Source organism: Gymnoscopelus microlampas (genome assembly GCF_963454915.1).
Source record: "Gymnoscopelus microlampas genome assembly, chromosome: 16".
NCBI classification, from domain to species: domain Eukaryota; kingdom Metazoa; phylum Chordata; class Actinopteri; order Myctophiformes; family Myctophidae; genus Gymnoscopelus; species Gymnoscopelus microlampas.
The window spans coordinates 9,696,996-9,710,956 of NC_139953.1; the positions used below are offsets into that span (position 1 = coordinate 9,696,996).

Genomic DNA, 13,961 nt, shown 5'->3' on the forward strand with positions numbered 1-13,961 from the left:
AACGTCAGGCACCTGTAAGGGGAAGCGCAGCCCACTCAGTCACGCCTGTCCGCTTAGTGTTAACATGAACACTCAGTACAGAACCGTTTGAAACACTTCAAACCTATAGCATCCCTATTCTGGGGCTGACATTCAGCCCAAATAGCCGAGCTACAAGCTCACCAACGTGTCGGGAAGATACTTAGTGTAGAGCGAAAACAGGAGGGGGCCTAGTATTAGAGCGACGTATAGGGTTTAAGTTGTTTAAAGAGTATTTCACTTTAAAACAGGGTCATTTTAACATAATATTTAGATATTTGACTCAATGAAAACATCAAAGTCCTTGGTTCTGGTGACTGTCATTCTAATTTGTGAGAGGCTGTGTTTTGTCCACTTTTTATTTAATTTTCAAACTAAAAGTTAATCTAACATGGTTAAAATTGAGTTTTAAGTTACAATGGGTGTATATACACTGTACGTATCAAATATCAAAATATCGAATCAAGTAACTTAAAAAAATGAGTCTGGGATGTACATAATAGCCAGAGTTAAAATGACCCCAGAAGTGTTTTGAAGTGAAATACACGTTTAAGTACCTGTGGTTCTAAAGCCTGATAGGGTCCACAGAAAGTCATTTGTTTGTTTTTTGCTTTGGATATCTTCTCTGCCGGGTGCAGACATTTGACACCCACCAACGTTGGAACCTATATCACCAAAGTGACATTGATTAGCGGTGCTCCTCTACCAGGACATTATCTATTTTCTACTTGAATGGCTCCGCCCGAAAAAACAAAACTGCTTTTGGCGAGCGTATATATTAAGTATCATTCAGAACCCCCGTGTTTGCTGCAATGCGAAATGATAGCTGACACATTCATTTTGAAGTGTACTTCTAATGCCGCAATACAGTATGTGTACTGTACAAGAGTGATAACAGTTAGGTGTGTGTGTGCGGATGTGAATGTGTGTGTGTGTGTGTGTGTGTGTGTGTGTGTGTGTGTGTGTGTGTGTGTGTGTGTGTGTGTGCGGATGTGAATGTGTGTGTTCCGGTATGGATATTCTACCAACTTGTGAATAGCTGTCATGGTACTGCTCCTGTATGATATATCACCGCATTTTAACTCACACACATGCATCACACATAGATGCGCGCACACATGCAAGACTTTTCTGTACTTGGGATGTGTGTGTGTGTGTGTGTGTGTGTCAGGATCGGTCTACATGCATGGACAAATGTGTGTGTGTGCCTCGGTCTGCAGTTAACTAAAGAGGGTGATCCATCAGACACGTGTGGCTGCCCTGGGCGAGACAAGAGACCACACTGGGTACTGGGTGTATGTCTGCTTGTGTGTACGCTGAGAAGAGGGAGAGGAGAGGAGAGGAGAGGAGAGGAGAGGAGAGGAGAGGAGAGGAGAGGAGAGGGATTATTAACCCATTAAGACCGGGAACGCATCTGTGTCATTTTAGATTTTAGCTATAGCCATTATTTTATACTTAGGCTATTTTTTTTTAAATCGTGAAAATGTGTGCAAATCTTTGAATATACAGTATATACTTTTAAAGTGAACATTTGTAACTCAAATATTTGCTTTCTGGGGGTCCCTGTAACTGAATATTTAGAGATGGGGGTCGGCGGCCAAATACATATCATTTTGGGGGTCCTTGACATGAAAAAGTTTGAGAACCACTCGTATAGAAACATATGTTTTTCAGAAACATGTTAGGATTCAGAAGACATTTATAGATGTGTATCCCGGATTGAATGGGTTAACTATTTTTTTGCAGTGGATTGTGTCATTGGGAGGATTATTCACAATCAGCGGCCCTTACAACTGTTCACAAAGATAGATTTACACTTCTCACAACAAAGTGCTAAAGGAGCGCAGTGAAATATTTGACTGTGCTTTGCCTTGATGTTAAATTATCAACCACAGCACAGCCGTTAGCCTCGCCTCAGCTAAAACAACTTGTCGGAAACCTTGCATGTCCAAAAGGGTTACTTTGAAATGGAATGAATAACATGTGCTCCAATGGATCCAGTGTAGTTATTATTTAGACACAAGCTCTTGTTTGTACTTTTTTCATTGGTTCAATATCTATAAAACCCACAGACACACTAAACCACTTTCACTTCATAAAAAAAGTTAAAAAATAGCAGATCTACAAGCTCTGATCTGGTATTTTCGATATTTTGGAAAATGTAATTTAATCAAAACCCATTATTTTTCATAATCAATTGAAGTTATGCGTTTGCACCCAACTGTTGCACCCAAACAACCTACAGCATGTCTTCCACTTGGTCCACTTTGTTAAGGACCAAGGAGCCTTCTTCGAAACCTTCTTCGTCCAAAACTGTTACTTTTCAGGAAATGAAAAAAAAAAAAAACCTGTGTTCCAATGGATCAAATGTAGTTATTATTTAGTCACAAGCTCGTTGATGCTTTTCATTGGTTCAAAATGTATAAAGCCAACGGACAAAATGAACCACTTTCTCGTGGTCAACATTTCGCCTGTTTTCGCTACTTTTGTGTGACGCTGTCGTACTACGAAGTAGGGCATTCATTTACGAAAAAACATAAAAAGTTGAAATATGGAGATTCTAGGTTTCTGCCTGACAGCAACGTTTATGTATGTCCCACGCAAAGCAGAGGATAGAATGAGAGAGAGAGAAATAAGTGAAAGAACAGAGATAGAGTGAAGGACAGAAAGAGAGAGAGAAGACATAATGTGATGTGAGGGTAAATCCCCTCCGCACTGGTACAGCCTGTACTGTGTGTGTGTGTGTGTGTGTGTGTGTGTGTGTGTGTGTGTGTGTGTGTCCTCCAGGCTGCTCCCCATAATGACATGTCAGATAACAACAGAGCTAACAATACAGCTCATTACTGCTGACCACACACACACACACACACACACACACACACACACACACACACACACACACACACACACACACACACACACACACACACACACACACACACACACACACACACACACACACACACACACACACACACACACACACACACACACACACACACACACACACACACAGCCTCTCTCTCTCTCTCTCTCTCTCTCTCTCTCACACACACACGTTCGGAAATTAAAATAAACAACCCACACCCACAAATACACGCATACTGCACGCACACGGAAGAAGAGGAAATGACTCTGTGACAGAAAACCTTCAGCCCCTGTGACTCGAGTGGGGAAACCCTGCGAGTGGTGTGACGTCACAGGTTCACGTCCAGGGCTTACGTCATGCCATCACACACGTCTCTCTGCTATTGGCTCTGTCCTCAAAAATGACCACAGCTCTTTCACTGTGTTTTCTTTCACACCGTGTCTCTGCATGAGTCTAGCCATCTATATAGAGCAGTGGGTTCTCAAACTTTTTTAATTTCAAGGACCTCAAGTCTGGTATGCACTATTACACCATGGACCCCATAACTCTGAGAGTGTACAAATATTTGTAACTCCCGGAGTCACAGACCTGTATACGTTTCCATTTGGTTCCTATCAACAATTTAGCTGGGAGCCCACTGGAACCCCCACAAGGACCCATGGGGGTCCCCGGACTCCACTTTGAGAACCACTGATCTAGAGGGGCTGTTTGTCTGGGTCTCCACTCATTTCTTTTCACATTATGTTTTATACTTTTTGAAATATTTAACTTTTCACTTTTATAATTGATATGACACGATATAGAAAGATGGCGGATATGAAATTCCTGAGGCTTCATTTACGGTCTGTAGAAACCAATGGTGTGACTTTGTCCATTCTTTTTTACAGTCTATGGGTCATATGAACCATGTCTGAAATCCACAGGGTTAGGGTTAGAGTCATGCCGTTTCGATGTGAATGCCGAGATCCACATCTTTTCCTAGTTTATAGACTTTAATTTATTGCAGCCTCCATTGATTCCGCAGTGGTGCCTCGTAACAGGGCAAAGGAGGAGAGGAAATGGGGAAACGTACCAGCTATTCCAGTTAGCAAGCTATTCAATAAATCATCAAATCACCTACAGTACAAGTACCGATTCAGCAAAGTATTTTGCCTTCACGCGGAACGCGTATCTGCTTTCAAAAGGTCAAATTCAAGGACACCATTTCATTTCACAGCAGTTTATTCCAATTAAGTTTAAGAGTGTATAAGAACGTAAGAATAATTGAAGCTAACCAACCTAGAAGATAAACTAAGATCAGAGCAGGGAAGAACGTTTAGCTAACGAGTCATATAAACATAAATATGAGGGAGAATGGAAGAGAACTGAGGACCATCCTCTACATCCAACCATTCCCACCCCCTCTGCTAAAAAAATCCTTATAATCAATATGGGAATCAATCAGGGATCAATCCACTCTAAAGACTGTCAGATAAGGGTGATTCTTTTTCCATCCAAGACATTTTTTTGTTGTTGCAATTCTGGTCTCTTCACGCTTTCATTTCTTTTAGGGATTTTACAGCCCCCTCCAGTGAAACCCTCAAGGGAAAAGAAGGGGAGGACGGCCACGAAAACACCTGGCGCTGAGACTAGGAGGCAGATGCCAAGAAAATGGGCCACACCTGGGGATAGAGCTGGAGAGGTTGGCTCAGGGCCGAGAGGCTTGAAGAACCCTCGTCGACGGCCAAAAGGGGTAATAGGCGTTAAGTAAGTAAGTACACTTTCATTAACCCATTAAGACCCGAGGCCGATCCTACAAAATGTCTCCTAAATTCCAACCGTCTTCTAAAAAGCGTATGTTTATATATCTATATCAGTGGTTCTCAAACTTGTTTTTTCTTCATAATTGTCAAGGACCCCCAAAAATATATGTATTTGACCCCCATCTCAACATATTTTGTTCCAGGGACCCCCAGAAGCAAAGATTTGGGTTAAAAATGTTTGCTTTAAAAGAATACACATGTGACAATTGCACATTATTATTATAAGTATTCCACTCGACCTGTGCATGTTATTATATTTGTAAATATACTGTACATGTATGTAACATGTTTGAAGCCATGAGAAAATATGAACTGGTCCTATTCACATGAACTGTAACGGGTCTGATTGGGGGGATAATTGAATCATTGATGCCACCCGAGGTCACTAATACAGGGTGTGGTACACAACAGGGGGGGTGAACGAACCAAACCGTTTGTGCACGGAGGAGGAAAGCAGAGACCTGGTCGCGCCAGTTTATACCGTTTTAGTACTAAAGTTTAACGTGACACTAAGCTGCAGCCTAGGTTGAAAGACTTTCGAGCCCGGCGGAGTGGAACCTGCCGTTTCTGACGGGCCGTGGGATCCGAGCGCCGTTGTGGTGTTTCGCCGGTCGGGATTGGAGCCGACAGCCGAAGCCGGTGAGACCGAACCAAGCAACCTTTTCTTTGGAATACAATTAGAGGGGTACCCCGACATTTAGATATTATTTGGGCCGCATCGGGCGGAGAAGATTATTTTCATTTGGAGTAAAAGGATTAAAAGGAACTGTTGCGTCGCGGACGTGCGTTAAGAAAAGGACGATCGTGGGACTGTTTATTTATTTATTTAAGCAGCGTGCGTGCATGACAGACTCTTAAACGCCGTGTGTATTTGTTTATTGTTTTTGGTAGCATTGTGACCCGCTGGGCTACAAGGGACAGTGGGATTTGTTTGGGAGGGAGGGGCAGTTAAAGTGATTATTGTTTGTTTTTGATTCATTTGTTTGTTTGCTTGTTTATTTTATTTATCAGAGAGAATAACAGGGACAGAAGTCATTTTGAAAGTGTTCATATTTCATTTAAATACCGTTTGACCTGTCAATTAATACCTGGCTATTATATAAAATATCTTATCAGTTAAAACACCCACGATCTCGTTTTCCTTTTTTGGTAGTAATTATCCTTTCATGTAAAAAGGCCGATTGTTACACACATTCAAAGATTTGCACCAATGTTCACGATTTTTTCAAAAATAGCAGATCTACAAGCTCATGTAGATCTGCTATTTTTGAAGAGCCAAAGTGTAGAATAATGCTTTTAGCTCAAATAAAATAAAATAACACAGATGCGTTCCACGTCTTAATGGGTTAAAGTTCTATTTCCCTTCATTGCTGTTGTACAGTACATCGCGGAAAGAGGTTATTGTGTCATAATTGTAGGGGATTTTTTAGGATGTGTGGTAACATTGGTTGAAAAGAGATTGTGAACTACCAGGGGACATTTTAAGAGCATATGGCACAGCGTACACAAAGCACACAAAGGTCCTAATGATTTCAGCACCATTGAACAAGAGACAGCATATTCAGCACCATGGATAGCAGCCACTCCAATTCCCCTGTACATCTGGCTTTACCATACATGGGCAACTGGCGGCCCGGGGGCCACAAACTGATATATTATTGATTTCAGCTGTTACAAGTCCAAACTTGCAAACATGACCCGCTTTAATTAGTCTATATTAGTATCTTAATGACTATAAAAAATCTATTGTCTTCTTTTATGTCCAATGTATTTGTATTTAAGTTCATAAAGTGAAGTTAAGTTAAGTGTAACTAAATGCATTTGAAATTAAATAAAAATGTTACTTTTCAGGATTTCAATTCAAAAATATCAAAGCAAAATTCAGGATTCCAATTCAAAAATAGCTAAATTGCTACGTTTGTGTGACATAGAATGGCGAAGTACGGCATTAATTTATGAAAAAAAGTTAAAATACGGAGATAAGAGGTGTCTACCCGACAGTATATGCAATGTGGCCCTCTGGAGTGAGTGGGGAAATATAGTGGCCCTCTCCATCAGTTGCCCACTCCTGATATAGACTTTGCTCAACCCTGCTGCTTCTGTTTTCATGTATTCACTGGTTCTCAAACTTTTTCATGTCAAGGAAATGAATGAATATGTATTTGGAACCCCATCGGAACATATTTTGTGCCAGGGACCGCCATACAAGATTTTTGTTTTTGTATTCCAAATTTTTCACATCAATTCACGATTTCTGGAAAATAGCCGGTCTACAAACGTGTGTGAGCTTCGGTTATCTAACTATATAAATGGCGAGCAACTTCCGCACCCTGGGTGCGACACCCCACAGCTCTGTTATCGAATAAACAACGCACCGCCAGACCACATGTGGCCAACTGACTCGCCACGGCGGCCGCGCTGAATTTACGCCTCGCGTAGGGGACATCTCACTGCTCACTACAGCTTTTCCACCGCGCAACATAATTAATTCTACTCACCAAATGTCGGACAAAACGGAAGGGGAGGCAGCTTCGTACCGTTTACCGTGCGCACGACCTCATCACCACAACAGCAGCCAGCCGCTGCGGGGTTTTTTTCCTTTTTTTCAAAACTTTTTTTTTGGTCACCATTTTCTCCAGGCACCATTTCTGGCTTGCGCCGCCATTGCACTCTGGCCATCTCCTCCACACCAACACACACGCAGCTCCTTTGCTTCAACCCCCCCCCCCCCCCCCCCTTCTTACGTACCTCCTTTGTTCCACCCAGGCCGTTACTTTCACTTCACTCATGTCTCGATCACACTATGTCCGTCCTTCACGTGCCATGTTCATCCCAAACACAAAAACAAACAAGTCGGGTTGCCAAGTCGTTGGCATGCCAGGTTCTCTAAAAACAAGCGCCAGAAACAAGCAACCACCTTCATGAAAAAAAAAAAAACACCGAAGGGGTCCGCCATGTTCCAGGGGGGTCCCCGCGCGGCCCAACACTCCACAGGGGGTCCGTCGACCAGCAGGGGGTCCGCGGGGGTCCCCCTCAAACATCAAAAATATATTTTTTTCAATTTTTTTTTTTTTTTTTTTTTTACTTTTCCACAGTTTTACTCCAGCAATTTCAGTACCCCAATATACACGCGGCCACGCTGGGCCCCGTGCGCGGCTGGGGTTGAGGGGGGCGTAGCCCCCCGAAACTCTAGTTTTTAAATATACGAAGAATAAAATAGGGTTAAGATGTTTAAATTGTTCCTGATTGTCCCTGTGGGGGTCCATTTGGTTGCATTTGTACACTATCAAGAGTTAAATCAACCCTGGGGACTTTACTGTGTGCCAGGAAGAATACATGTGGTTCAGAAGATAAGCATCGTAACTGCTAAGCAGTGGTGGATAAGAACTACATTTACACAAGTATGTACTTACTGTACAGTAAGTATGATTTTGAGGTCGTTTCACTTCACTTGAGAATGTCCACGACATCTCAGAGGCAAATATTGTACTTTTTACCACAATTATTTGAAAATCTTAGTTACAAATCCTACTTTGTAGATACTTTGTCTATTTGAAAATAGCCAATCAACGAGCTCACAATGTGAGATTTTGACAAATGTTTACAACTTGTGAAAACACTTTCTGCATAAGGAGTACTTTTACTTTTGATACTTTAAGTATATTTTGATGCCGACACTTTAGTTACTTTTGCTCAAGTAAAATGTTGAATACATGACTTTTACTTGTAACGGAGTATTAATTCATACATTGCGGTATTGCTACTTTTACTTGAGTAAAAATATCCGAGTAGTTCTTCCACCACCGCCGCTATATACCAGCGACTGCCACTGCTGAATTAATGTTGTGAGGCATCCCAAGGATGTGCACTGGTGTGTGACGCACAACTCCTGTCCCACAGAACATGTCCTTGACACAGGAAATCAGACCTTCTCACGTGAGCGCTCCTTTCAATTCACGACCCCCTCACCCACAATACAACAAGCCACCCATAGGAAGATGTACGAGAGAGAGAGGGAGGGAGAGGGAGAGAGGAGAGAGAGAGAGAGAGAGAGAGAGAGAGAGAGAGAGAGAGAGAGAGAGAGAGAGAGAGAGAGAGAGAGGGGGAGGGAGATAAAGAGAGTGAGTGAGACAGAGAGAGAGAGAGAGAGGGAAAGACAGAGGGAAAGAGAGGGACAGAGGGAGAGAAGAGAAAATGAGATAGAGAGAGACAGAGAGAGAATGTTACCTTGTTGGGTGTATGTAGACTGAAGTCTAATCCGCAGACAAATTCTGAGTGGTGTTCTACTGTGTCCAACAGAGGCTGGCTTCTGCTGTAGTCCCAAAACCTACACGCACACACACACACAGACACACACACACACACAGACACACACACACACACACACACACACACACACACACACACACACACACCATTTATTTTTTATTATTATAATTTATTTTTAGATAAACATTTAGACAAAGACTAGGAACATACAAGACAAGGTACACACTTTGTAGATTAAAACAATCTACAAAGTGTATTTTTTATATTTATATTTATATCTATTTATATATCAGCTATTTTCGGTATATGAGAAAACATTTTTCACAAAAGTACAGAACATGACAATCTTAAAAGAGTATACTCTTAAAAAGAGTATACTCTTAAAAAGAGTATACTCCATCAAAGACAGGCACAGCGTTGTGCTGTGTGGCCGGTGTCAGGCTGAGACGGGACACAGTAGGTGAAGGAAACTCATGTTGATGTAGGCCAGCATTATGAGCGTCACTTAAAGGCACAGGAACCCCCAATTATACCAACGGCTTTAAAAGCTGGCTCAAACAATGTATCTTTGAATCACTTTCAACCAGATGTCCCTATTTTGTGCAACAAGTTACTTTTAATATATTACTGTAATATTATTATTTTACCCAGTAACGAGTAGTGTACGGTATTATTCTGCGTCGCACACCTCCAGGAGCAGACCACAGAGAGGAGAAAACAGCAACGTGTGCAGTGACACCAGCGTGCTGCAGGGGCCCCCCTCTCATGTGTGGACTTCATCTGCCCCACGTGTGGCAAACCATGCGGGTCACGCATCGGCCTGCATAGTCACATGCAATGGCATAACCGCAATCGCCCTCAATAACAACATTCTTGGAGCAGCGTCATCATCGGAATCGATGGACAGCCATAAGCAAGTACGTGAGCAAGTGGTGTGAGCACATGTTCTTCTGAGAACGGTTTGTACACATCCTGGGGGGAGACATGTGAATTTACTTTATGATCTCATAAGTGATATGAGGGCCTGAACAGGGGATTACATCTCCACACGGGCCTGGGAACGCCTCGGGATCCCTCAGGAGGAATTAAGTGGCTAAAAGAGTACAGAAGTCCTGACGTCACTCGTTCGTCCCCTGGTTCGTAAAGTAATTTCTCTATGGAGAATAACGTTGGGTCATCATAGAATCGTCTCATATAAGAAAAAAAATAAACAAACTGTCTCGGAGAAATTGTCAGGGAAGAGGCTCTGTATCGTTTATGATAGTCACTCATATTTGATACAGTCTATTATTGGCGAAAATTTTACTAATTCGGCGGAAGTAACATTAGCGTTTTCTCACCGTCGGTTGATGGTTCATATCCATAAGAGTAAAAGCGCCGGGATCATTTGTTTATTTTTGGAACACAGTTCTTATTTGACGCGATATTAAACACCCCGTCTATGGGAATTCAGGGGGGAAAAAACGCGACCCAGGTAGGATCTGTAAATTACGTCAGACTTCGGTGCTCTATGTTGCTCAGGAGAGGAAAGTCTGGAACTCTCTGCTGGAACTGTTGCCCCCGCGACCCGACTCCGGATAAGCGGTTGAAGATGGATGGATGGAAGTGATATTAACTACTTTTGTTTGCATTCGTTTTAGTGTTGTTGTTTTTATTGCTTCATATTCTTTGGACATCTGCCTGCGTTCTGTCCTAATTGTTTTACATAAAGCGCACAAATGCTGCTTGACAAATTGGCCCAAAGCGTGACTGTAGACTCTATGAGTCATAATCATCAGCCAAATGGAGACGGAAGCACGAGCTGCCTTAAAGCTCTTCGTCCTAAAGGACACTGTTTCTCAGCCTCCGGTCCGGGGGCCCACCAGGGGTCCAAATGTGACTCTTACGGGGTCGGTAACTCTGAGAGGGCACGAGATGGAACCAAATGGACCCGTAAGGGTCCATTTGGTTCCATGTCCATTTGGTTCCATCTCGTGCCCTCTCAGAGTTAAATTAAGACTGAGGATTTTAACTAATAATGGAACCACAATCTATACTGTAATATCCTCAGTGCTCATTTAACTTTGAGAGTTACTCCCGGAGTTACAGACCCGTAAGGGTCCATTTGGACCGCTGGTGGTCCCCGGACGAGACGTTGAGAACCAGTGCTAAAGGAGATATACATAGCGACTGGCTGAGATATACACGATAGACACTGTCCTAGATATATATATATAGAGAGAGAGAGAGAGAGAGAGAGAGAGAGAGAGAGAGAGAGAGAGAGAGAGAGAGAGAGAGAGAGAGAGAGAGAGAGAGAGAGAGAGAGAGAGAGAGAGAGAGAGAGAGAGAGAGAGAGAGAGAGAGAGAGAGAGAGAGAGAGAGAGAGAGAGAGAGAGAGATACTGTATAGGCAGGAGGCACAGGGACAAATACAAGGGAAGGAGAGAGCAACAAATGGGAGAGAGAGAGAGAGAGAGAGAGAGAGAGAGAGAGAGAGAGAGAGAGAGAGAGAGAGCAACCCACTTACTTTGATGGACTTTCCCTCATTTATAACGCCATACATGGCAGACAAGACGATGCATAATAAAAAACATCTACGTGAATGAAAAGCCTGCTGTGATCAATGCCCCACACACACACACACACACACACACACACACACACACACACACACACACACACACACACACACACACACACACACACACACACACACACACACACACACACACACACACACACACACACACACACACACACACACACACACAATTAGTAGTGTGGGCTGGATGAGATCAACATAATTCATAATAGGCATGGAAATCACTCTAGCAATATTAATTTGAATATTTGGAGATGCTCTCTTATCACACAGTAAACAATTAAGCGTCCAATTCAAGCACGAATGACTGAGATGCTTGTCAATCTTTGGCCATGTCGAAAAGAGACGGTTACGGATTTAGTCACGGACAAAACTCTAGACAAACAAACAACACAAGAGAGGGAAAAGAACAGACGAGAGGGAGGGATAGAAAGAAACTGTAGAAAGAGCCAAATTAAGAAAGAAAGAGAGTGTGAGTGATAAGGAGAGAGATGGGTGAGAGAGAGAGTTAGAAAGAGAGAGAGAGAGAGAGAGAGAGAGAGAGAGAGAGAGAGAGAGAGAGAGAATAAAATGCAATTCCCAGGCCTCAGACAGAATCAACCAATCAGGCTAATTGAAAGACTGTCTCTTCCTGGTTGTGAGTCGTGACTGAGGGTTTTCTGACCAGGGGTCTGTGAGCGTGTGTGTGTGTGTGTGGGGGGGGGGGTGTGGGGGGGGGGTGTGTGGGTGTGTGTGTGAGTGAGAGTGTGTGCCAAAGGCCTGACGCAGCAATCTAGTTCTCTCTCTCGCTCTCCTCATCCACTTTGTAAATGTAATTAAATCATTCTCAGTGAGAACATTGCCAGGCCCATTGGACTGCATTAGGGCCATATTAATATTGGGCCTGACACACACACACACACACACACACGCACGCACGCACACGCACACAAGGTAAATGCGTAACACACCGTCAGGTAGATCTACTCTGTGCACTCAATGACACATGCATATATAAACACACACAAACACAAACCTAGGCACCCACATAATATACTTCCGCATATCACACACACACACACACACACACACACACACACACACACACACACACACACACACACACACACACACACACACACACACACACACACACACACACACACACACACACACACACACACACACACACACACACACGATGATCTATGGGTGTCTGGGGAGAGACAACCATTGAGTGGGATATTAAATAGAGACGGAGAGCTGTTAGTATAAATCACTGTTCTGTGTGTGTGTGTGTGTGTGTGTGTGTGTGTGTGTGTGTGTGTGTGTGTGTGTGTGTGTGTGTGTGTGACAGCAGTGTAGTTTACATTCTCGCTAATGCCTATGGCAGGTGAGCCTGTTAGCTGCACAACTTCGTCAACTGGCATTAACTTTTGTGCCAGGGACCCCATACAGGATTTGTGTTGTTAAAATGTTTAAACAAATATTGAAAATGTTTCAAAAATTGTTCAAGATTTGTTTTATCCTGACAACACACACAATTTGATTTCATAATTTGAAAAAACTAAACAGCGTAACTCTCCTTAAACACTGGTGTCCCTATTTTCAGCATGAAAAGTCGTTACAGTCTTTAAAGGCAAAGGTAGACATGGTCTTTTTATATAGACAGACAGACAGACAGACAGACAGACAGACAGACAGACAGACAGACAGAGATACAGAGATATGTGGAGATATAGATACCGATTTCCCACTCCCACTCACACTCACTTCCTCTGTGATACAATGGCAAGTTTGAAGTCTATCGGTCAGACAGTTTTCGAGACATGCAAGGGACAGACAGACACGCTATATTTCTACAATACGGACCTGACCCCAAACCAAAATGAAACAACTCCAGTTTCCTTGTAACATGTACTGTAGCAGCACACAGTACAATACTTTTACTGAGGTGTTGTGTGCATTTTTTTTTATGTGGCACAGTATTTTACTGTATGTCTTCAAGGAATCCTACGTAACAGACCAAAATCAATTTCAAATATAGCTGCAAGCAGCGATAATACGGGGCCAGGAGAGAGAAAGAGAAATGATAATTCCTTTAACAGGTAAGTTCATGAAAGTCCTTGCGGTCTTGTTTCCAATGAGGGCCTGTGAGCAATTAGGGGTTAAGAGTCTTGCTCAGGGACAAATTTCATTTCATCGACACATTTGCTGACCTGGCCTGGAATCGTACCTGGGTCAACCAGAGCCTCTGGCTCCCTAGGCGGGCTCACTAACCACTCAGCTATGGCCGACCCTCAGAGAGAGAGAGAAAGAGAGAGAGAGAGAGAGAGAGAGAGAGAGAGAGACATGGAAACGGAATAGATTGAAGATAGAAACGGAATAGATTGAAGAGAGAGAGAGAGCCATGGAAACGGAATAGATTGAGTCATGTTTTTTGC

At 42.9% G+C, this 13,961-nt stretch overlaps 1 protein-coding gene across 1 annotated transcript in view; it reads right to left on the reverse strand.

Annotated features, from left to right (window-relative positions):
* pex7 (peroxisomal biogenesis factor 7) overlaps positions 1-13,961 on the reverse strand; it is a 104,812-nt gene that overhangs the window by 15,591 nt on the left and 75,260 nt on the right. Inside the window, exon 9 of the mRNA XM_084083093.1 lies at positions 8,917-9,016. Within this exon, the coding sequence (XP_083939219.1) occupies positions 8,917-9,016 (100 nt within the window). The remainder of the gene's footprint in view (positions 1-8,916; positions 9,017-13,961) is intronic.